This window comes from Cebus imitator, unplaced genomic scaffold (assembly GCF_001604975.1).
Source record: "Cebus imitator isolate Cc_AM_T3 unplaced genomic scaffold, Cebus_imitator-1.0 Scaffold332, whole genome shotgun sequence".
NCBI lineage: Eukaryota > Metazoa > Chordata > Mammalia > Primates > Cebidae > Cebus > Cebus imitator.
This window is the reverse complement of record NW_016107647.1, coordinates 379,811-398,006: the sequence shown is the minus strand read 5'-3', so window position 1 is coordinate 398,006 and position 18,196 is coordinate 379,811. Positions and strand designations below refer to the sequence as shown.

Below are 18,196 nucleotides of genomic sequence, written 5' to 3'. Positions count from 1 at the left end.
TCGGTAGAGACAGGGCTTCACAATGTTGGTCAGGCTGGTCTCAAACTCCTGACCTCAGGTGATACCCGCCTCAGCCTCCTAAAGTGCTGGAATTATAAGCATGAGCCACCGTGCCCAGCCAGTAAGGAAAACTTTGTAGGTTAAAATTCTTGTCGGAGAAAATAAGGCAAAAGATGTCTTTCAGATGATCTGCCCCAAAACCAAGTTCAAACCAAGGCTCACCTTGTCTTTGAAACCTTTTCTGACAACTCTAGCTCCTGTTTTTGAAAAAAAATTCTGAATCAGGATTCTTAGCCTAGATAGTATTGATTGACATTTGGGGTTGAATAATTCTTTGTGATGGGGGCTGTCGGTGCATTATAGGGTGCTCAGCAGCATCCCAGGCCTCTACCTACTAGATGATAGTAGTGTCTCCCAAGCCATGGCAATCAAAAATGGCCCAGACATAGCCAAATGGCCCAGACGCCAAACCACTATTTAAAACACTAGCAGACCTCTTCTTCCCTTACTTACTCATTCACCAGATAAGGCCCTTAACCTCTGACACTGCCCTCTGACCTGTGAGATTGAGGCAGCAATGCTTGTCCTGGAGACCATAAGGACTTAGTGAGAAATATGTAAAGTGTTCAGTCTCATGTGAGTGCCCAGTATGCCAGGGGGTGTTTCTCTGAGCACTTTGTACAAACTAGACATTGTTCAGGCACCAGGGCTGCTATAGGGAAAGAAGGACCTAGCCGCTGCCCCCAGAATCTCAGACACAGACACACAGGCACAGCCTTAGATGATATGTAAATGAATGGACATGTCATTCTATCTAATGTGTTCTAATGTGGCTGTGTTCTAATAAAACTTTATTTATAAAAATAGGCAGAGGGGCAGATTTGGCCCAGGGGCCATAGTTTGCCAACTCCTGCTTTTGGCTACTCTGTTCTATTTCCTCCCTTAAGTCATTTAAAAAGAGATGTTCATTTGTATTGAGATTTATATCTCATGAAGTTTTACCCATTTCAAGTGTACAATTCAGTGCTTTTTGTAATTTCACACAATTGTGTAAATATCACCATTGTCTAATTTCAGAACATTTTTATCACCCCAAAAGGAAGCCCCATACTCATTGCAGTCATTCCCCATTCTCTCCTCTCTCCAGCCCCTGATGACCATGAATCTGCTTTCTGTCTCTTCGCATTTGGCTGTTCTGGACATTTCATGTGAATAGAATCACACAGTGCATGTGTGCAGCCGTATACAACTGTACATACAATCTTTTGTGACTGGCTTCTCTCACTGAGCACGTTTTCAAAGTTCATCTGTGTTGTTAAGTGTGTCTGTCATACTTAACATTCCTTTTTTTTTTTTTTTTTTGAGACAGAGTTTGCCAGGCTGGAGTACAGTGGTGTCATCTTGGCTCACTGCAGCCTCCGCCTCCTGGGGTTCAAGAGATTCTCTTGCCTCAGCCTCCTGAATAATTGGGACTAAGGCGCGCACCACCATGCCTGGCTCGTTTTTGTATTTTTAGTAGAGACAAGGTTTTACCATGTTGGCCAGGCTATTCTCAAACTCTTGACCTCAAATGACCCACCTGCCTAGGCCTCCCAAAGTGCTGGGATTACAGGCTTGAGCCACTGCACCTGGCCCATGTTTCATTCTTTTTGTGGCTGAATAACTTTCCACTGCAGGGGTCGACCGTGTTTGTTTCTCCGCTCATCCACTGATGGACTCTTAGGTTGTTTTCACATTTGGCGGTTATGAATAATGCTGCTGTGAACATTCACATGTAGACATGGGTTTTCCGGTCTCTTGGGTAGGAATGGAATTGTCAGGGCATAGGATAACTCTGTGTTTAACTGTTTGGGAGCTGCCAGGAGGCTTCCCAAGTGGCTGCCATGTTTCAGATTCCTGGGGGAAGTGTGTGAAGGTGCCATGATCTCTACGTCCTTGTCAGAACCTGCTATTGTTCATCCTTGCAGTTTTAGTTAAATCCCTTTTAAGTCACTGTTTTCTTGAATGTGTGTCTGTCCTCCCCAGGCAGGTGGTGGGGATGTTGGGATTGGGGAGATGCCTGCCCAGGCCTTCCCAGGCCACTGTTATGCCAGGATGGTGCCCAGAGGCCTGGACTGTTTCCTCTCACACTCCCTGCACTCCTGAGGGTTGATGGCCCCTGCGGCCAGTTCCAGAGTAGGATGTCTTCTGTTCTCCACAGACTGAGTCTTTCACCAGCAGCCCATGTCAAGGCCCCACCTTTGCAGCAAGGAAATGGATAACTCCCTTCCTCGTCCTCATCCACTGTGAGGTTGTCATGCTTTCTACTGGGTTCTCATACTTTGATGAGTACCTTCATCATTCCTTTTGCCTTTTTTCTTTTTCTTTTCTTTTTCTTTTTTTTTTTTTTTTTTTTTTTTTTTTTTTTTTTTTTTTTTTTTTTTGAGATGGAGTCTCGCTCTGTCACCAGGCTGGAGTACAGTGGCGCAATCTGGGCTCACTGCAACCTCTGCCTCCCAGGTTCAAGCAATTCTCCTGCCTCAGCCTCCTGAATAGTTGGGATTACAGGCGTCCGCCACCACGCCCAGCTAATTTTTGCATTTTTAGTAGAAACAGGATTTCACCATGTTGGCGAGGATGGTCTTGATCTCCTGACCTTGTGATCTGCCCGCCCTGGCCTGCCAAAGTGTTGGGATTATAGGCGTGAGCCACTGTGCCAGGCCCTTTTGCCTTTTTTCTGAGCCTGCAAACCCTTTTCTGGTCAGAAGTCTCCTCTGTGAAGATGAACTTGACCTTTAGAACCTTTGAGTGACTGGCAGTCCCAGAAAGGATGTGCCTTATCAGATTGATGAATGTCAAGAAAGATAATTGCTCAGCAAACAGTGGTACCCTGGCTGCCCATGGGTGCCAGGCAGTGTGTTGTCCCCTTAGTAAGTACAATGTCTTATTGTGCTCATAAATGGTCTGATGCCCACTGTAGAGACGAGGAAGCTGACGTTCAGCTTCAGTAATTTGCCCACGGTCACACAGCTCATGGGTCGCTGAGCAGGGGCTGGGATCCAGGATGTCTGACTGTTGCTCTTTTCTGCCTGGACGCGCGGCCTGTCTCCTGCTGCTGCATTTTCCTGGGCATTGGGGGCCCTCCCCAAGTGGCTGGGATCTGCCTTTTTGGCCAGAAGCCGCCTGCAGAGTGCCTGCCTCCAGTCAGTGTTCTCACATTTATTTCCTGGCCCACTCTTGCCTCTTGCCTGAGCAGAACTGGACTAGCTCAGGGTCTCCAACGATGCCCCTGCCTCACCTTCCCTTAAGCTGTCTCTTCTGCCTAGAGCACCTTCCCCTCCTGAACTCTGCTTTCAGAAGCCATGCTTCCTCTGGCATTGCCTCTCAGGTGTGCCCTCCTCCAGGGAGTCCTCCTTGGCTGCCCAAGGTGAGACTTGTTCCTCCCTTCAGTTTCGCTCAGCTCTTGAGTGGCCCCTTCACTGACCCTGGGGTGCCGGACATTTTTTACTGTGGCTTGTTGAGGTCAGCACTCGGAGGATAGAACTGGGATCAGTTCATTCTTCTGGACGCTTTTGTGTCTGACACTGGACTTTGCCCAGCTGGCATCAGGTAAATGTTTGTTAGGTTGAATTGTTTAACATTTTCCTGCAGCCCTCCTGCAGGACAGGGGAGGTGGATCATCTGGAGACCGGACTGCTGGCTTTCATGGTTGCTATGTAAACTTGGCTGTGAGGCTTCAAGGTCCAGGGCTCTGTCTGTTGCACATAGTAGGTACTGACAGCTTTCTTTTTGAGTGGAAAAAGCAAAACTTCGGGCAGAGGTTTCTTGAGAGCTTTCCCTGCCCCCTCACCCCTCAGCAGGACCTTCCCCACCTCCATCCCTTTGTCCATAAGTGGGCTGTTGTGAACTCTAGACATGTCACTAAGCACTGTTTCATGTGGCCTTTGAGACTTAATGGGGCCAGGGATAGGGGTGAAGAGAAGCAGGACCCCAAGCCTGTCCAACTCTAAATACCTTGCCCTTTGCACTGTAGAAGCAGCATTTCTCGGGCCCCCAGATGCCCTGTATTGGAGCTGGTTAGAAAGGGAATGTGGATGAGGGATGTGGAACAGGTGTGGGGCATCAGGGGCTGGCAGGGGGAGTGTGGCATGGCCCCTTTTAGGGAGGGCGAGCAGCTTTTGACCCTCAGAGAGAATGAGGTCCAAGTAGCAGGATCTTCAGCCTTTCAAGGGAAGGTGAGAACTAGGTTTGCAAGTGGCATCTGTTTCTTGATTGGAAAGGACAGGTCAGAAGGCTCCCAGGCAGCAAGCCAGGACATTAGAGCCGAGGCTGTCTAGGCCTGGCCCTCCACTTTTAAAAAGGGACCGTGCTTTTAAAAAATCACATAGCAAATCATGAGGAAAGCAGCACAGTTGTGAATACAAGCTCAGACCCAGAGGCTACACCAGCGCTAGCCAAGGACCTTTGTGGCCCCCTTACTTACCCCAGGACTGCAGGACTCTCACAGTCAAGGCAAAGAGACAAGAGTCATGTGACAATGCCTCTCCCCACTGCGTCCCCACCCCTGCACAGGGAGGGAGAGGAGTTTACTCTCAGGAGGTGGTGAGCAGGAGCAAATGGCCTGGGTTTCTGAGCAGCCTCCTAAACTCTGGAGTGCTCACAGGCATGTAGGGCAGCAGTGTTAAGCACTGCACTGAGCTGGTCCTGCAGTCAAAGGCAGGGAGTCACAGCAGGAAGAGCACAAGCTTTCACCTGACAGCCCTGGGTTCAAATCCTGGCCTTGCCCCCTGGTGACCACATGACTGTGAAGATCTTCATTCCTTTTAGCTTCAGCTTCCCCTCCTGAAATGCAGGTCATGACACCTGCCTGGTGGTGGGTGATGTGGAGTGTCGTTCCTGTGTGGGGCAGAAGCTCCTATCCCGCCTCCCTCAGCCCTGGGGAATTAACTCCATGCCTGTCTGCCCCGACGTCTGCTCTTACAGGGAACACCTTCAGCACCCTGGCCGGACTGGTCTTTGAGTGGACGATTGTGAAGGACTCCGAGGCGGACAGGTTCTCAGACTCTCACAATGCACTGCGGTAAGGGGTGCCTCTGTCAGGCCTGACCCCCTTTGAAGGGAAGCGGGAAGGCGGATGTCTGTGAGCTCCACACTGGCGAGGGGCTTTCATCTTAGTGTGGAGCCTGGGAGATTCCCAGGATGCCTGCAACATTCCAAGTGTCTGATTAAGGAGGAAGGTTCACTCACACCATTGTGCAGGAGCCTGGTTGCTTCTGCAGCCCACAGAGAGTGTCGTGTGGGAAGTTGTCAGAGGCTTGGGATGTCCAGCTGGAGAAATGAGACACACATGGCTATCTCAGGGTGCAGGGGAAGTGTGGGTAGCCCCAGGCTGAAGTTCTGGGACGCTAAAGGGTAGCCAGGTTTTGGCTGGCGCATGGGCCAGCTGTGTGTGCCAGTCTCAGGTGGAACAGTGTTGAGTTCCCCGTACAGCAGTGTAGCCAGACTTGTTGTGAGGTGGACGCCTTAAGTGTCTTGACGTGTGTCATCCTCTGGCTGCCATGCGAGCTTGCACACAACTGTGCTCTCCATCGAGTGGTCCCAGAGGCTGAGACTTGGAGAGGCCGATCCGCTTGTCTGAACTCAGGATGGGCAGAGCTGGAGTTTGAACTCTGATCCGTGGATCTGCACTGTCTCCATGGGAGAGACCAGCCGTGGGAGTCATGGACCCCAGGTCTATTTATTTGTAGTTAAAAAATGAGCAGTTCAGTTCTTGAGATGCTTGAGTCTCCTGTCAGTGGCTCACTGTGCTGCCATGTGTGGGACAGGGCAGGAGGAGAGCCACGTGGGTCCTTGGCCGGCGCTGGTGCAGGCCCCAGGTCTGAGCTTGGATTCGCAACTGTGCTGCTTTCCTCATGTTTTGCTACATGATTTTTTAAAAGCATGGTCCCTTTTTAAAAGTTGTTTTTGAATGTTTTGAGTCTCTTTTTGCAGCAACTTTGGGCCTGTAGAAAACCTGCCAGTGTAGTCCAAAAAGTGATTGCCCTCATTCACCTGAGAGCCTGTTGCCAGCCTCATGTCCTGTCACCCTGATGATTTTCATGTGCTTTACAACCATCAAGGACATCATCCTGCACGGCCACCATGCAGTCATGGCGCTAGGAAGCAAACACTGATGCCGATCATCTTCAGACCTCACTTGAGTTTGGTCACTTGTCCCAGTTTTATCCCTTTCAGCAAAAAGAAAAATCGCAGTCCCGAATCACCTGCCACATGTGTCCTGTTTCTCTTAGTCTCTATCAGCCTGGGACAGTCTCTTGGGCTTTGACTTTGGACACCATGACGCTTGTGAAGAGGACAGTCTAGTTATCTTTAGAGCAGCCCTTGTTTTGGGTTCATCTGCTGTTCCCTCACGGCCAGGGTCTGTGAATGTTGTGTCTTTGGCCGGAATATCACAGAATTGACACTCTGTTCTTGCACTTGCTTCTGATCCGGGGAAGTAGCTCTCTCACTCCTTTGTAATGATAAGTCCTTTGTTGGGAGTTTACTGTCTGGTCTCTCGTTATGCCATTAGAGTCCAGTCTGGGCCATAGGGGATGTTGGGGATGTGGTGGTTCCAGGGCTCAGCTCACAGTGACTCAGGCAGACATCTTCACATCCTGACGCCTTTGTGAGCCAGGTTGCCCTCCTGGAGGCAGAGCCTTCTGGACCAGCTCTGTGGTTTCTGGTGTTTTGTAAAACCATGACCATGGGCAGGGGAGTCAGAAACCTGGATTCTAGTTCTGGTTTTTTGGCTGTGGTCTTAGTCAGGGAACATTACCCACCTGAGCCTCAGCCTTCTGCCCTGGGAAACACAGCTGGAGGGGATCCCTTGCCTGCCTATGAGGGCCACTGTGCAGCTCAGCAGTGAGGGCCCCTCTCTGGGCCTGGCGCGCACTGGATGTTGAGAGGATACTGATTTCCCTGTCCCCTTCTGACAGCCCCCTGTGGCCCAGCACGTTAGGCCTCTTGAGCTTCCAGGTAGCTCTGCACCTGAGCCAAATGCTAACGGAAATCCCAGACGCCAAGACAGATTGGAGTTGGATTGTCCTGGATTTGTAGTCAATTTGACATGTGACACCTAGAGTAACCAGGAGAGGAAATAAATCATGGCGTGGCCCAGCATCGGCAGATTGCTCTTTTGCAGAGGAACAGTTGGCTTGTTTGTAAATGCAGGCTGAAGTGGGAGGCTGCGTGGGAAGGATCGCTGAAGCCAGGCCTACCCAGCAGCCCACACTCCAGGCTCCACCACATCCCCAACATTTCCCCAAGCTGGGATCCAGGGAGAGTGAGACGTGGTGCTGTCCGGTTCCCTGGGCTAGGGGACCAGCCATGGAGAATCGTTCCCCAGAGCTGGGCACTAGGCCGGGGGGCTGGGACAGGAGCAGGCAGCCTGGGGGAGGCGAGCCTGCTGCTGCCACCTCTCCCAGCCTTACTGTTCCCATGTGGACTCAACGGCTGATCTTGCGTGTCAGTGTTTACATCATGTGTGCATGTGGATAAAATGCAGATTCCCAGGCATCTTGCAGACAAAGCCTGGACCAGTGGCCAAGAATCTGCATTTTTCACAAGGACTTTGGCAGTTCTGATGTAGGAAGCTGCAGGGACATGTCTCTAGGCAGCCCCAGCCCTGACTAGGGTGCCACCCCTTATTTCCGCATCAGCCCCAGTGGGAGGTGCTAATAGGGAATGTTGTGGTAGAGTCTGATGAATCTCATGTTGGAGTTTGATCAATGAACTTTGACAACATGCTCCTTTTCCAGAATTCTCACTTTCTTGGAGTCTACGTACATCCCTCCTTCTTATATCTCAGAGATGGAAAAGGCTGCCAAGCAGGGGGACACCATCCTGGTGTCTGGGATGAAGACCGGGAGCTCCAAGCTCAAGGCTCGAATCCAGGAGGCTGTCTACAAGGTGGGCCTGGGGCACTGGGAGGCAATGGGCTTCCTGGGGTGAAATCAGGCTGCTGCCGCCTGCTCACCCCCATAGACACATTGAATAGTGGAAGTGAGACACTGTTCCATGATTTTAGGATGTGGGTTCATATTTTTATGGTTTGGTTTGGTTTGGTTTGGTTGAGCCTCAGCTTACAAAGAAAGTTGGTTGAGGCCCCAGAAAGCATCTGCAGATGTGCAAAGCATTTGCTCATTCTCAGTTTCTTTTTTTTTGAGATGGAGTCTTACTTTGTCACCAGGCTGGAATGCAATGGCACGATCTTGGGTCACTGCAACCTCTGACTCCTGGTTCAAGTGATTCTCCTGCCTCAGACCCCCGGGCAACTGGGATTACAGACATGCACCACCACCATGTCCAGCTAATTTTTTGTTTGTTTGTTTTTGAGACAGAGTCTCTCTCCGTTGCCAGGCTGGAGTGCAGTGGTGTGATCTCGGCTCACTGCAACCTCTGCCTCCCGGGTTCAAGCAATTCTTCTGCCTCAGCCTCCGAGTAGCTGGGACTACAGGCACATACCACCATGCCCAGCTAATTTTTGTATTTTTAGTAGAGATGTGGTTTTACCATGTTGGCCATGATGGTCTTGATCTCTTGACCTCATGATCCACCCGCCTCGGCCTCCCAAAGTGCTGGGATTACAGGCGTGAGCCACCGTGCCCGGCCCGCTCATTCTCAGTTTCTAGGGAGGTCCAAGAGCAGGAGGTTCTCAGTAACTCACCTATTTCCAACTGGCGCCCCCCGCTGAGCTGATACTGGGGCGCTCCCAAGCACTCGGGGCTTTGACAAAACCTCGGCTCCTGGGTGTTTTCTGTGCTGTCTCTCCTGTGCCCCACTGGAGCCCTGAGACTGGTGGCCCAGGGATCCCATGTGTAGATCTCCTCAACCCTGCCCCAGCCAATCCCATGTCTTCCTGGCCTCACCAGCATCCCATTCTCCGGGTAAGTAGTGGGGGTGTCCAGAGGAAAGGAGAGTGAGGAGTTGGTCTATCTAACGTCCTGGTTCCTTCCTTTGCCCTGTGGGCTAATGTCCACTCAACATGTGCCTCATTTTGAGCTGCAACCCCGAGATCTTTTTGTTTGCCTAGTGCATAGGCAGGAACACTGTGGTACTTGGCCTGCCATTTAATTTTATAAAGTGGCAGACAGAGAAATCCTCTTCTGATTCACTCTCTAGTGGGTTTACTGCATCGGAGAGTCCTGGAAGGTTTTGGAAACATAGGGACATGCCATGTTATAGGGGCTGATCCTGCAGGACTCTGCAGGTAGTATTTGGAGACAGTTTGCTCCTGCATAGGGCCCAGGGCTGGGATGGGGTACAGCCCCACCGCTAAGCTGGAAGGCAGACTTGGCTGTCCTGGCAATAGACATTCAGTGGCCCTCCCTGCCTGTGTGCTGGAAAGCATCCACCACAGAGCCCTAACCACAGTGGTACCCGATATGCTTGTCTCTTTTGAACACACTGAAGATAGTATTAACTAGTTGTTAAGTGAGGAACACGTCAGATGTGACAGTAGGCTTAAAGGAGAATCCAAAGAGTAGCCACAGTCCACCAAGAACTGAACTCAAAAAGAAGCAGAATGCCCACATCCACAGGAGGGCAGTCAGCTGTGCCTCCAGCAGAGAAAATGTTTGAGTTTCTGTGGACAAGAATCATTTGCCTTGCTGTCACTTTTCTACAATGTACAGCGCCATCAAACAGACAAAGTCAATGAAAGGTGCAGGCCTCTGGAGAATCCAGTACCTGGGGGTGCACTAGACAGGGCATCTCGTGATCTTTCTTCCATCAGGAAGTTGCTTACAGGTTTTCCTGAGGAGGGGGGCGGTCACAGGTTGGGGGTGAAAGGTGGGAAGGAGAAGGGGCCAAGGAATAGCAGCTGAGGGCTCATCACAGCACATGCGCATCTCCTGCTTTTTACATTGGCCTGGGGCTTCTCAAGATCCCTGGACCTTTTGTGGGGAGAGAACTTGAGCTCCTGGTGGCCATAGCATCCCTAAAGTTTGCCCTGGGTCCCCTCTTTTACTCCCGTTTAATCATTGTTATACATAGAGTTAAACCACACCCACTGTGCAGCTAGTGTGAGGGCTCAGTCTGGGTAATGCCTTTGGGTGCCTGCTGTACTTATGGAACTCCCCTGGGACCTCTGGGGTCTGAAAGTAAGGATTTGGGAATGACCTCTTGTTTCTTTGCTTTTAACTTCCCTATTCCTATGTTTACAACAGCTCTCTTTCTCTTGTTTACTCCGCCACTCCTCCATTTCCTGGCCACACCTCACTTTGTCCACCTTCTCTTTATGCCAAGAATGTACGCCCTGCCGAAGTCAGGCTGCTGATTTTGGAGAACATCCTTCTGAACCCGGCCTATGACATCTACCTGATGGTGGGAACCTCCGTTCACTACAAGGTGCAGAAGATCAGGCAAGGGACAATTGCAGGTGTGTCATTGGCTCTGCCCTCATGGCAGATGCTTCCCTCCTCCTTTTTTTTTTTATTTTGATTACATGTATGTAACAAAATTTACCAATATCAAATATCAAAAAAATTTACCAAGAGCAAATATCTTAACCATTTTTAAGTGCTCAGTCAGGTAGCATCAAGCATGCTCTTGCAGCCATCACCACCATCCACAGAACTTGTTCATCTTTCCAAACTGAAGCTCTGTGTTGTGAGAACACTAACTCCCCTTCACCCTCTCCCAGCCTTTGGCACCCACCATTCTATTTCCTGTCTCTGTGAATGTGACTACTCTGGGTACCTCATGTATGTGGAATCATGTAGTATTTGTTTTTTTGTGACTGGCTTATGTCACTTTTTTCTTAGCCTGATGCCTTCAGGGTTCATCCATGTTGTAGCAAGGGTCTGAATTACCTTCTCTTTTAAAGTTGAGTAGTGCTCCATTGTGTGGATGGATAGCCCATATTTTGTTTACCCATTCATCCATCAACAGACACTTGGGTTGTTTCCACTTTTTGGCCATTGTGAGTAATGCTGCTATGAACATGGTGAGAAAATACCTGAGTACCTGCTTTCAAATTCTTTGAGGTATATGCCCCTTCAGTGGCAGCAAGTCCAGAGCTGTGGACTTTGTGTTGAGCTGAGTTTTGCCCCTGGTCTGCAACAGACAGCTGAAAACTTGGGCATGCCACTGCTCATCTCCAGGGCTGTTTCTCATTGGAGCCTTTGAGGCCTTTCTGCTGGGGCTGTGAGGACAAAATGAATCAATAGGAGTGGAGTTACACTGTGTACTTGTGTTTAGATAGTGAGGGTTCTTAATGGAGTTCCAGTCCTCCTAAGGATCATTATCATTTTGTTCAAAGCTATGTATGTTTAACAGCTAGAGCGTAGGACCTGGAGGGTCCTGGGCACAAGAGCTCAGGGCCATTCCATCCGAGGGCCTCAGGCAGGTGACTTTGCCAGGTTGGCAGGTTGGTTCCATCTGTGATACAGGGTGTCATTTTAAGAGCAGGCAGATCACACTTCAACATAACAGCAACTTGAGCAGTGTCCCCAGATGATGGGAGGTGCTGTCCTCTTTAAAGTCCTGCTTAGCTGAAAGCAGTTGTCTGGTTGGTCATTCCTGTGTGGCAGAACACTTCCTTGTCTCTCAGGAGGACAAGGAAGCTGAGGACAGGTACCCCTGCCTTTGGGCCCAGTTCTCTCTGGCAAGGGGGTCCTAGCTGAAGGGAAGCAAACTCATGTTTCTTAATTCTGGGCAGGCAGCATCTGCCCTTCTGCAAGGTGTCAAATCAATGGGGAAGGATGGCCTGCAGTAGGATTTGTAGGAAGCCAAGTGTGGGTGTCCTAGTCAGAGCCTGATGTTTACCCAACTTCAGGGAAGCAGATTCTAGGACAGGGACAGTCCAAGATGTGGCTTTCTGAGACTCTGAAAAGGGAGGAGGCTCCAAGGTAGAGTTCTGGGGATGCAGACACAGCAGCCTAAAGAAGAATGCAATGGGGGAGTGTGTTGAAAGGCCAGAGGGCACAAACAGGAGGTCTCAGAAGTATAAAATTATCCATGAACCCTGATCAAGAAATGGCACTGTGGCCTGAAGGAAGAGGCTTGGAGAGCCTGGTCACTGCCGGCAGCACCTAATCATGACTGAATATTTCCTCAGTGTTGGGCAGTTCTAGGTGCTTTTCTTTTTTAAACTGCTTTTATTTTTTAGAGACCTGGTCTTGCTATGTTGCCCAGTCTGATCGCAAACTCCTGGCCTCAAGACATTCTCCCACCTCAGTTCTGAGTAGCTGGAATTACAGGTGTGCGCCTGGATATAACCCAACAGCGCTATGAGGTAGATTTCATTAATACCCTGTTTCCTACATGAGGAAACTGAGGCATAGAAGACCTGAAGCTCACAAAACTGTTGGGCACCTTAGCCTTAATCACCCCTGTGGGATCGATTGGAATTTCCCTCTGCTCCATCTCCCCAAAGCAAACCCAGAAAAAAAGGTAATTATAATAACACAGGCAGACCAGTGCAGTGGCTTATGCCTGTAATCCCAGCACTTTGGGAGGCTGAGGTGGGTGAATCATGAGGTCAGGAGTTTGAGACCAGCCTAACCAACATGGTAAAAACAGGTCTCTACTAAAAATACAAAAATTAGCCAGGCATGGTGGCGCGCGCCTTTAATTCTAGCTACTCAGGAGGCTGAGACAGGAGAATTACTTGAACCTGGGAGGCAGACGTTGCAGTGAGCTGAGATTGCGCCATTGCACATCAGCCTGGGCAACAGAGCGAGGCTCCATCAAAAAGAAAAGAAAACAAAACAAAAAACAGGGTCTTACAGTATCTCAGGGCAGCAGTGAGGTGGTCCCTTTGCATGGGACTCAAGGGGCATGAAACTGCCTCAGCTGGGCAAGCAGAGCCCATGTGGTTAAGAGGGGATGGGCTGGCTTCAGAAAGAGCTCATTCTAAATTAGCTCAGGTATCACAGCCCAGAGGAACTGCACCTCCCAAGGTCCCTAGAAAACTAATGGGCTTAGTCACTGAGCTGACTGCCACAGAAGTCAAGGAATTGGAGCACACGAAAGATGCCTTGGGACAGGAAAGGAAAGAGGCAGACCACCTCCCTTTCATCAGTGGGGTAATGAGATGTGAAAGTCCTCCAAAAATAGACATTCCTATGCGATTGATAGCACTGGATGCCACAGCACTGCAGTGGATTCCAGATGGCAAAATGGAGAGGGGCCAAGCTAGTAAAACTTCCCCATGAACAAGACACACCAACAGAAACTCCTGAGTCTTTTAGATGAATTGATTTGGGGTATTTTTGAGGGAGAGTCTCACTTTGTCACCTAGGTTAGAGTGGAGTGGCACAATCATGGCTCACTGCAGCTTTGACCTCCCAGGCTCAGGTGACCCTCCTATACCAGTCCCCTGAGTAGCTGGGATCAGGGGCACATGCCGCTATGGCTGGCTAATTTTTTTTTTTTTTTTCTTATAGAGATGGGGTCTTTGTGTTGCCCAGGCTGGTCTCAAATTCCTAGGCTCAAGTTATCTCTCCTACATCAGCTTGTCAAAGTGCTAGGATTATAGGCATGAGCCACCATGCTCAGCCTAGCTGGATTGGTTTTTCATTGAAGTATAATTCACATGACTCTATTGGTTTTTGCAGGTTTGCAACACAGAAAAGTTAGGGAATGGTGTCTTCCCAGGGAGCCTGAATTTCAACAAATCCCTGTCTAGCACAGCACCCTGTGGAAGGCTCAGAGCACTTTAGGTTGGATGACAGTTACGTGGGGTTACTAACATGGGATAATTATAACTGCTGATTAACTCTATATTTTCTTTTCTTTTGGGTTTCCTTCCTTAAAGTATTTTTTTCTTCTTTGGCATTTTTATTTTCTTTATGCCTGCCTCTCTTCTTTTCTCTAGCTGCTCCCTTTCTTACAAACACATTTCCTGAGCATCTGCTCTGTGCTGCCATTTGCTGGGTGCTGAGTGCACAGTGGTCGGCAGAGCTGCCTGGTTCCTGCCCTCCTGAAGCTCACAGCCTAGTGGAGGCGGAGCACAGTCAGTCACATCATGTCTGCAAGCAAGGCCTGAGAGTGTAGGAGATGGGCTTCTGGGCTTATAGTAGGGGCGTCTGTGTTGCTTTTAGAAGGATGGGCTTCTAGTGGGGGCTGTGGTCTCCATCTCCAGTCTGCAGTCCTCAGTCCTGTTGGCGTTTGGATTGGTTGCACACATGACTGCCACAGTGATCAAGTTGTTAGATGTAACAAAAATGTGGGAAGGACATGCTGGCTGATGGAATCAGTATCTGAAGAGAACTTGATAGAATGATGGAAATTACTGAAATAAAGTGTACTCGGTTTGCAAAACCAATAGCATGAACATGTGTTGGGCTGAGGTTCATGTGTCAAAGACTCAGTTGTGAAGGGACTTTGAATCTGTTAGGCACTTAACTGTGGCTGCTCAGAACTAATGGATCTGGGGCTGCATGAGCAGGGGCTGAGGTCAGAGGCAGGGGAGTGAGCTCTCCATCATCCTTGACTCAGACCCAGCTCCTCAGGAGCTCCATGGTCATCCCTGGAGCTCATGTAGAGCACAAGGTCCAGGAGTGGGGATGCTGACAGAAACATCTTGGGGGATCATCCAGGGCCAATAGAGGACAGAGATCATGTCTTTTAGAACAATGTGAGCCTCTTGGCCTACAGAAGGGCAGCTGTTTACCCCTGCAGATCATAGCAGGGATGATCTGGGGCCTTAGGAGTAACCTTTCTGTTGTTGGCCCAAGAATTCAAAGGCAGGAACTGGGCAGTGCCCTTAACATCTGCAAAGACTTCCACATTCAATGTCTTTTATAAGAAGTGAGATTCAGGTAACAGGGAGTATCTAAGGCCAGGTGTGGTGGCATGCATTGGTAGTCCTAGCTACTTAGGGGGCCGAGGCAGGAGGATCACTTGAGCCCAGGAGTTCCAGGCTGCAGCGAGGTGTGATTGTACTTGTGAAAACTACAGCACTGCAGCCAGGCCATCATAGTAAGACCCTCTGGAAAGAAAAAAAGAAATAGAGACAGAGAGGTATGTAAGGAGTCTGTCAAAAAACCTCCTTATTTTCAGTCTTAGGATTTGCAAGGTGGGTTACATCTGTACTATGTATGACGCCTTCAATGTAAGCATTTTCATTTCCCAAAGGGCCTTACTCATTTAGAGAACTTGAAAATAAACAAGGGAGGAAGCTAGTGCTTCATTAATCAGTATAAAGTAATATTGCTTCATTGAGCGACTGTGTTATTTTATTCTGACATTTATCTTTGATGCACTCCTCCATATTCTGAACACTAGATACATAATCTGCAAGAATCACTTGATTAGAGATGAGGACGTGGGCTGTGCACTCCCTATGGGATTCTCGATTCAAGCCTGCATCAGAATCACCTACAGGGCTTGTGAAAACAGAGCTTGCTGGAGCCCACACCAGTGTTTGATTCAGCAGGTCTGGGATGGGGCCCATCATTTGCAGTTCCAGGTGATGTTGATGGTTCAGGGACCACACTTTGAGGACCCAGTATTCTAGTGAAAATTATTTGATGCTTATTAGATCACATGAAAAATACCCCAGGACAAAGGGCTAGACAAGTTGTCTCTCTTTTAGAATTCTCATCAGAATCCCTGGAGATTGTGAAACATGCATTAGCTGAAATTCCTCTGGGAGCCCTGACCTGACATCCTCTATGGGGTATTGAAGCCCTGAGCTGGCCTGAGAGGAAGGCCAAGCAGGGATATTGTCTGCTGTTCCCTGTGTCCTCTTCTCTTGCTGGAGGGCTAGACTGTCCCACCTGTAGGGACAGTGAGTAGGTGACTGGTTAGGAACCTCCACGGACTTAGGAGAGTGAATGTGGAAGTGGTCAGGCTCTCTGGATCAGAATCCCAGCTCTGTTTTCCACTAGCTGCGCGACAGTGAGCAGGCTGCTCATCTTGATGTCCTCAGTCCCCTATCCACAAAATGTGGCTCTCAGTAGTGTGGGCTATTGAGGGATGAGGTGAGGGAACATGATCATGAGACACCTCATTGTTCTGAGACATCTTGATCCCTGGTCAGCAGTCACTATTGCTATCAGAAGTGCTTGTGGTCTCTGCCCAGAGGGCAAGGAAGATGGACATTGATGTGGCCCACTTTACAGAACTGTTATTTCCCAGGGAAACTGTTCTCCATCCTAGCTCACTTGTCCTAGTTGGGCAAGTTATTTTTCTGCCAAGTGGATGTGAAGAACAGGGGAACACTGAGGCTGGTAAGGGTGGCAGCAGGGTTCATTGTTTGCAGTTACAGACCCCTTGGAAGACCAGTGACCAGAGCTTCTAAGGAAAGCCTTAGAGGCCAGACAGAGCCAGCAAGAACCCCAGTGTCACCAAACAGCCCCCTCTACGTAGAAGCAAACAGTTCACTTTGCGATGTTCAGAAATGGTGTAACGTTAGTATTCTCCAAGCAGCTGGCAAATGGAATGTGGTTGATTTTTTTTTTTTTTTTTAAAAAGTCTTGCTTTGTTGCCCAGGCTGGAGTGTGGGGACAGAGTCTTGGTTCACTGCAAACTTCACCTCCCGGGTTCGAGCGATTCTCCTGCCTCAGCCTCTCGAGTAGCTGGGACTACAGGTGCCTGCCACCATGCCCAGCTAATTTTTTCTATTTTTAGTAGAGATGGGGTTTCACCGTGTTAGCCAAGATGGTCTTGATCTCCTGACCTCACGATCTGCCTGTCTCGGCCTCCCAAAGTGCTGGGATTATAGGCGTGAGCCACCTCGCCCAGCTGATTTTTTTTTTAACAGCTTACAGCAGACACATAAAAACTGATTGCCTCTAAAATTCATGGAGTGTCAGCTTTGTCCACTAGCATGGAGAACAATATTCAAATTTAAAGCACTGAAAACAATTAAGGAAAAAATGCGGCAGCTGTACTGACAGCAGGGTGCAGAGATTCAGGGTGGCGGTGGGAGTGTGTTGGCTTCTAACATTTTCTGTCTTTGCTCTCTTTTTCCCTATTATTTTTTGTTTGTTGGTGGCCAGAACTCTCCATGCCTTCTGATCAGTATGAGCTGCAGCTTCAGAACAGCATCCCAGGCCCTGAGGGAGACCCAGCCCGGCCGGTGGCTGTCTTGGACCAGGAGACGTCGATGGTCACTGCACTGCAGCTGGGACAGAGCAGCCTCGTCCTTGGCCACCGGAGTATCCTTTTCTCGGGCTTGCGTGTGTGCATAGGCGTGGTGGAGCTGCTGTTTGGAAGTCAAGTCGTTTTTTTCCCTGAAAGCTTGGCAGGGCTAAAAATAGCCATTTCCCCTTAACGGTCTGAAAAATCAGAAAGAACTGAAATAGCACTGCTGAGTGGAACTGCTCACGGCTGTGGGTGACTCACCCCAGAGGCTCCCGGCAGTGGGAGGTGATGGCAGGAGCTGAGTGTCATTCCTCACCTCTGGAAACTTCTCCAGTACCTGCAGCCTTCTCAGAGGGGGCCTGGCAGGGTCTGTTTCCATACTAGCATAATGGGGTATTGATGCCCCAGACTTGGTGTGTCCTTTGTGGTCCCCAGTGTCCCTCGCAGAGATTCCCCTTTGCTAGTGTAGCAAGCGCAGTGTGACCTTTGATTCTGAAAAGTGTCTTTGCTCAATGTGGCCTAAGCCAGCTGTGTTTTCATCCCCTCTTCTCTCCATGTGATGTCTTGATGGTCAGGATTCTGAGCCAAGCTGAAACTAGCCAACCAGCTGGTTTATTTGCTGTTGTTTTGTGTTGCCCCTTAATTAAAAACTCAGGTATTCGAATGCAGGGTGCTTCTAGGTTACCCAATAGCACCATATATGTGGTCGAACCTGGATACCTAGGTGAGTGTGGGCCTCCTAGCCTTCCTGGATGCTGTTCTATTGTGACTATATGAGTTTAAAAAATAAAAAAGAGGAAATAGCTCCATAGAAAATGCTTCCCTCTGGCCAGCTCTGCCACCTGCTTATGACCACCATTGCCCAGGGCACTCACCAGCCCTTCCCTATTTGGTGCAGAAATAGGTAGTGTGAGCCCAGCCAGGCAGGTGACAGGCTCAGCAGGGAGAGAAACAGAACTGGGTAGAGTGGTAGGGGGCTTGCCCCCTCTGGGTTTTCATACCACAGCTTTGCCCAGAACTGACCATTGCTATGGATAATTGGAGCTTGGAGCACAGTGTTAGCTCAATTATAGAGGGACCCTAAGGTGATGTGAGAGTAGGCAGGTGCGGGAGGGGAGGAATCTGATGATGGTATTGAAGG

General features: G+C 49.5%; 1 protein-coding gene across 4 annotated transcripts in view; it reads left to right on the top strand.

The window, feature by feature from the left end:
* NUP210 (nucleoporin 210) overlaps window positions 1–18,196 on the top strand; it is a 106,355-nt gene that overhangs the window by 26,946 nt on the left and 61,213 nt on the right. For 3 of the 4 annotated variants that reach the window (XM_037730140.1, XM_017505021.2, XM_017505023.2), the window contains exons 4-8: window positions 4,963–5,059; window positions 7,779–7,929; window positions 10,267–10,399; window positions 16,971–17,129; window positions 17,711–17,779. In XM_037730140.1, coding sequence (XP_037586068.1) covers window positions 4,963–5,059; window positions 7,779–7,929; window positions 10,267–10,399; window positions 16,971–17,129; window positions 17,711–17,779 — 609 coding nt within the window. Of the gene's footprint in view, window positions 1–4,962; window positions 5,060–7,778; window positions 7,930–10,266; window positions 10,400–13,421; window positions 14,010–16,970; window positions 17,130–17,710; window positions 17,780–18,196 lie in introns of those variants that run through there. The other variant, XM_037730141.1, reaches the window with a different exon arrangement.